The sequence below is a fragment of the Taudactylus pleione genome, unplaced genomic scaffold (genome assembly GCF_031769625.1).
Source record: "Taudactylus pleione unplaced genomic scaffold, aTauple2 ptg000484l, whole genome shotgun sequence".
In the NCBI taxonomy this organism is placed as follows: Eukaryota; Metazoa; Chordata; class Amphibia; order Anura; family Myobatrachidae; genus Taudactylus; species Taudactylus pleione.
The window spans coordinates 1,115,742-1,121,540 of NW_028284886.1; the positions used below are offsets into that span (position 1 = coordinate 1,115,742).

A 5,799-nucleotide genomic window follows, 5' to 3' on the forward strand; every position below is an offset into this window, starting at 1 on the left:
GCTGCCCAGACGGAGACGTTCCCATGGGAAGTGGTGCAGATTATCTACTGGAGACAACATGTGGAGGTTCAGAGATATTTATCAGGATTTATATCTGAGTTTTCAACCACTGAATTCTTGAACTTGCAGCCTCAGCTATAATACTGCACATCTGTAGATGCTTAAACAGCTTTGGGGCTAGGCTGCCACATCCTGTGTGAAGAGCAGGGAGGGACAAAGGAGTTATCTCCTCACTCCTTACAGAAAGCACAGGAGTGAGTGACACGCTCAGACGCCTCTGCTAAAATGAACTGTTGTCACCTGGCACTTTTTATACTGCTGATTAAGGTAAATGTGAATGAGCTGTAATTTGCACAGAGCAGCCTTAAGGCCCCCATACATCAGCAATTGATTGCAGCAATCGTGCAATTTGCAATCGATTGTGTATAAAAAATGTTCCCTTTTTCAATCGATTGTGGCACTTCTGCAAACTGCAATCGGTTGAAAAAGGGAAAGATTTGCTGATGTATGGGGGCCTATAGGTAACAGAGCTGTAGGCGTAATGGGGGATGATTGACCACCAGCTGTAGGTATTAGGAATTCTTTGGGTTTACTCATAACTAAACTATTAAAGTTATGCACATATTACTGAGATGCCTGTTAGTGTCGCTGTAATGCAGATGTAGTCAGTCTATGGCTAGCCAGCTGTGGTGGAACTACAAGTCCCAACCTGCCCTGAGAGACAAATACTGAAGCATACTGGGGCTTGTAGTTCCACCGAAGCTGGGGAAAGACACAGAAGCCTGCAATCATATAGTTTTTGAGCCTGTTTCAGCTTTTGGGTCTCTGGTTTTTGCAGGTATCCCAGGGAGTCTCGGAGGAACAGGCACAATGTGAGACGAGCTTCAGCGAGCAGCGCTATGCCTTCCCTGTCACCCGAAAAGTCCTAGAAAGAAGCAGGGTCCTGGGCAGAGGTGAGACGGTGCACTGCAAAAATAATTGTGCCTATTACATATATCATCTAGTCCAGGGGTTCTCAACGCCAATCCATAAGTACCACCAACATGTCATGTTTTCAGGATTTCACTAACATGCACAGGGAAGTTTATCTATCTTCCCAGAGGTTTCCACAGACAAAAATCCTGGAAACATTACCTGTCCAAGACTTGCAGTTTCTGCAGCAGGTCAGAGCTGCTGTAATTGTGCGTGAGGGGCCGATGTTACTCGATGTTACCAATGTATACGCAGGACTGCGAGGTATTACGGATGTGAGATAGCGGTAGTGGGCACCTCAATGCTGTCTGTGCGACGGCTTTGCAGTCATTACCATCATTTCGCAGCAGACCCCCGTGCGTGATCGCAGTAACGATCCATGCTGAATCAGACCCATAGTGCGGGTGACATTATATAGAGGGTGCTATATCATGGAATAGAAACATTTCAAGGCGATTTTGTGCAGAGTATACCAGGTACTAAGTACTGTAAGAGGCTCATTATAGAGGGGATGGTATGAATGAAGAGTGAGCACATTATACACAGACAGACTATACTTATACACTCTACATTTTCTTAGAAACCGGACTTCACAGCAAGAAATTCCATACAAGCCACAAAAGAAATTCAGACAACACATTCCAGACTTTCCCAGAGCTGGATGCGAGATACAGATGTCTGAGCTCTATGGCCTGCGGTCTGCTTATCCTGCATTTCTGCAGATTGCATTTCATATGAAAAGAGGAAAAGATTTTCCAAATAGGACAGAAGCGGCAATAACAGCAGTCTGACCCTCAGGGCCAGCACTGCCTCCTCTATTCTCTGCTGTAGGGAAGTGAAAGTTAAGAGCTTAATCAGTGTAACTCCACTCTTATTAGCTATGGGTTTAATTCATGTTTGTATGCAATGCAACTGAACGATTATTGGCCAACTGCGCTTGCGTTGCGTTCACACCAAGCACGCGTCAAGGTGCCTATGAGATGTCACGGTGAGGATGTAATTACAAAGTGATTGACAGAAAGGGACCCTTTGGAGGTGTCAATGGACAGTGGTTTTAAAAACGCAGGTGTCATGGGCGTTTTCAGGGCGTGTATTTGCTGTCAGCCGCGATCGTGTACATAGTGAATTATGGCGTCTGCATCGTTACTGCCGCAGCCAGTCTGCATAGCTGTAGGGCTACCCTAGCAGTTGATGTTCCTTGTTCTTGCGCATAGTCTGCGAATGCGTACGCAGTTGCGAATGAGATGGTTCCAGTGGGCGTCGATCTTCTTTTGTGGGCGGCAACTCCGATGCCTAAAATAATCGCAATTGCTAATGCAGTTGCGTACAAACATGATCATTTGCATGGGAGGCTGGTCAGGGCCCGGAGGAAGGGCCACATTGGCTGAGGACTGAATATGATCAAGGGCCTATCCCCCTCATAAACGGCAACTTCTATTGGCTATTAAGTCACCCTCGGAATGTTATTTAAAAGAAGAGCCAGCTAAGAAAATAATGTAACAATGCAGTCTGTATGCTCATTAGAGAAAAAAATAATTCAATATTTCTCCCTTGTCTGCCTTAGTGAGTTTTAACACCTGCTCCAGTAACAGTCGGGTCCTGTACTCGCCTGATGACACACGTTTCCGGGTGTTCCCCGACGGGAAAGTGACAGTGAAGAGACAGCTCACCCTCCATGATGGATCTGTCAGCTTTGTGTTGAACGCTTGGGATGCCACTGGAAACAGACACTCTGCAACTGTTCTTGTGTGGAATCAAAGAGAACAACAGGTATTGTGACTCCGCATGGCTGCAGCCAACCAATCCAAAGGAACGGCATTATAAGAGTCTGTGGATAAAGGAGAGAGAAACTCTTTTGATGATCTACTGCAGAAGTAGGTAACACCTGGCACTCCAGCTGCTGTTAGGCTATGCTGGAACTTTGACAGGGCATGCTGGGATATGTGGCTCCACAACAGCTGGAGTGCCACACGTTGCCCACCTCTGATCTACAGAGTAAATCTATGTTAGTCTATATAATGTATGACATGGTGCTGCCACCGAATCATGGTTAGTTTACAATGCTCTGTATGGCAAGACTCGGGCAGCCTCTCCACCAACCTACTCACTCTTCTAGGGGGTGGAGGTGTCTCACAGGAGCGGAGAGCTGACGCACACCTTGATGTGTGCTGGACGGAGTGTCCAGGCGCTAGTTGTGATAAACCACGACGTTCTGCAGTCGGCATTGGGTGTGTGTTTTGTAAATGACGTCCTGTGTGTTAATGAATTTGAAAATAGTGATGAATATATGACCAGGAAGACTGCACTGTCAGCTGCCGACCTAAAATGCTAATGGCACCATAAATCCAGCAAGCTTCACCCGCAGTCCGTGTAGCATCTTAAATCCGTTCCATTAGTACGGATAGTGCTGGTCTCATAGTGATCTATTGATCACTGTGATGATGTCTAATAACACATCCTATACAGCTGTACAACTATTCGTAAGTAAATAATCTATCTCTACTAATTTTATTTAGCGGGGTACAAACTGACAGATATATTGGCCGATTAATTGATCGGCCAATATATCTGGTGCCCGTCGGCCAGTGTGTACCAGCGATATGTCTGAGAACGACGTATTCCACAGACATATCGCATTGACTGTGCTGCACAGGCGATGGACAGATGTATCTGCAGACATATCTGTCCATCGGCAAGTGTGTACGGGCGATCAGCAGCGGCAGCCGCAGGGAGGGGGTTGGGGCGCGTCCCCCGGCCAGGCCCGCCAAGAGCCGCTCCAGGCCCGGGTAAAAAGGAGGCGTGTCCTAGTCGCGGGAGGTGTGGCCACGCCCCCTTATGTAAAGAAAGGTACATTTTTTTGTGGCGCTGCGTGCTGGCGTGGGTGTCGCAGTGAGCCCCCTCAGCCCGTCGCATAACATGGGAGGACGCGATCAGCTTGATCGCTCCCCCCACAGGCATAGGAGACTGCTGTGGCTGCTTCTCCCAGCACACAGCAGCGTGTGCTGGGCTGCTGTGATGTAAGAGTGGGGGGGAGCAGTGCCGGACCTGGGCCCCCGCCGGGCCCCTCCAGCAAGCCCGGGCCCGGATAATTAGTACATGCCCCCCCTCCCTCTCGGCGCCCCTGCCCCTGGCCAGTGAGACCTGCGGCTGCCTGGAAGATGATGGTCGTTCAGTGTATATCACTCGATCTGCAAATATAAACAGCTGGTTATTGATAAATCATCTACCTTTTGTGATACCCACCTGCTCACCCTTATGGAGCATACACACGGTCAGATTTGTCAGATGAACGATTTGAACGATTTTTACCAAAGATTTGAACAATTTGAACGATTTTTGACTGCATTAAAATGAATGGAAATCGTCCAAGTCTGACTGCAAACACATCAGATGTCAGATATCGTTATCTGACCATCGGGAACGCGCATCGTTCATCTGACAGATATGTCAGATATGTCAGATTTTCCTTCATATATGAACGACTGAACGATTTTTAAATCGTTATCGTTCAGATCTGAAGTAAAAATCTGACCGTGTGTATGCACCATTATGGAGCGTACACACGGTCAGATTTGTCAGACTTGTCAGATTTGTCAGATGAACGATTGAACGATTAAACGATTTGAACGATTTGAACGATTTGAACGATTGAACGATTTTTGACTGCATTAAAATGAATGGAATCGTCCAAGTCTGACTGCAAACACATCAGATATCAGAAATCGTTATCTGACCATCGGGAACGCGCATCGTTGATCGTCCATCGTTCAGGCATGTCAGATATGAACGATTTTCCTTCAGATATGAACGACTGAACGATTTTTAAATCGTTATCGTTCATATCTGAAGGAAAAATCTGATCGTGTGTATGCACCATTAGATGCAGGTAGTCCCATCAGGAGAGTGAGAGCTGCACGCTTATATGTGCCCCAGGGTAGTTATCGCTTCCTTTCTCATCCCTCATGACCTCGTACTCTTCTCTTCCCCCTCTCCCTTAGCTCACTCACTCTTTGTCGCCTCTCTCCCCATTCTCTATTATCTCTCTCTCTCGGGGCAGAGCTGGATATTATTTATATCTCAGCTAGTAAAAAAAACATCCCTTCATTGAAAGCAATCATGTGTATAATTTCCTGTTTTCTTTTTCCTTTGATTTACCCAGGCGAAGGCGTGAACGTATTGTGAGAAGGCGCTAATTTGTTTATGACCAGACCATCTGTCCTTTTTTTTTTTTAATACACGGCTATTTCTACTCTCGTTTGTCTTAATAAATAAATGTTTTGTTACAGCAGAGATCTTATTTCCTCTTTTCTGTAAAATAAAAATATGAACAAAATTCCTGTAACTTAGGAAAACGGCACTTATAGAGCTGCTCTTAGTATAGATGGTTAATTCTCACAATTTCCATCTATTTAATGCTCATGGTACTTACGGCCTGATTGAGACCCGCTCGCTAGATGCGTTTGCATGCTTCCTGCGTATGCAAATCCAGCGCACGCCCAGCAAGGCAGGCGATCGTACGGCAAGGCATTAGCACGCCCACTATGTCTTGGCGTGCGATCACTTTGTGTATGCAGACGCCCACCAGCCATTCATAAGACGCCCACTTGCGCACATCATCTCCTGGAAGTGCATGAAAACATTGGTACATCGAGCACCATCGGAAGCAATCGCAGCGCTTGAGGTTGACTATACCCTGCCGCAAGCACTGCGATCACTTCAGTGTGAAATATAACCAGGTGACGTGTATAATGACGCTGCCTGTTAACTATGCACGCCTCTGAAACGGCGTTGAGACGCTCAGGCACGCCTGCGTTCGTACCTCCACTC

General features: G+C 46.7%; 1 protein-coding gene across 1 annotated transcript; it reads left to right on the forward strand.

Moving 5' to 3' along the window:
* Window positions 1-210: 210 nt before the first annotated feature.
* On the forward strand, window positions 211-5,221 carry LOC148502738 (cadherin-1-like). Its single transcript, XM_088449387.1, has 4 exons — window positions 211-327; window positions 839-953; window positions 2,537-2,742; window positions 5,132-5,221. The coding sequence occupies exons 1-4, from the start codon at window positions 286-288 to the stop codon at window positions 5,141-5,143; spliced, it is 375 nt and encodes a 124-aa protein (XP_088305513.1). The 5' UTR covers window positions 211-285; the 3' UTR covers window positions 5,144-5,221.
* Window positions 5,222-5,799: the final 578 nt, after the last annotated feature.

Coding starts and splice junctions, on each gene's coding strand:
- LOC148502738 (XM_088449387.1), top strand. CDS start 286: ATGAACTGTTGTCACCTGGCACTTTTTATACTGCTGATTAAG. Junction 328..838: donor TTTTTATACTGCTGATTAAG/GTAAATGTGAAT, acceptor TGGTTTTTGCAG/GTATCCCAGGGAGTCTCGGA. Junction 954..2,536: donor AAGCAGGGTCCTGGGCAGAG/GTGAGACGGTGC, acceptor TGTCTGCCTTAG/TGAGTTTTAACACCTGCTCC.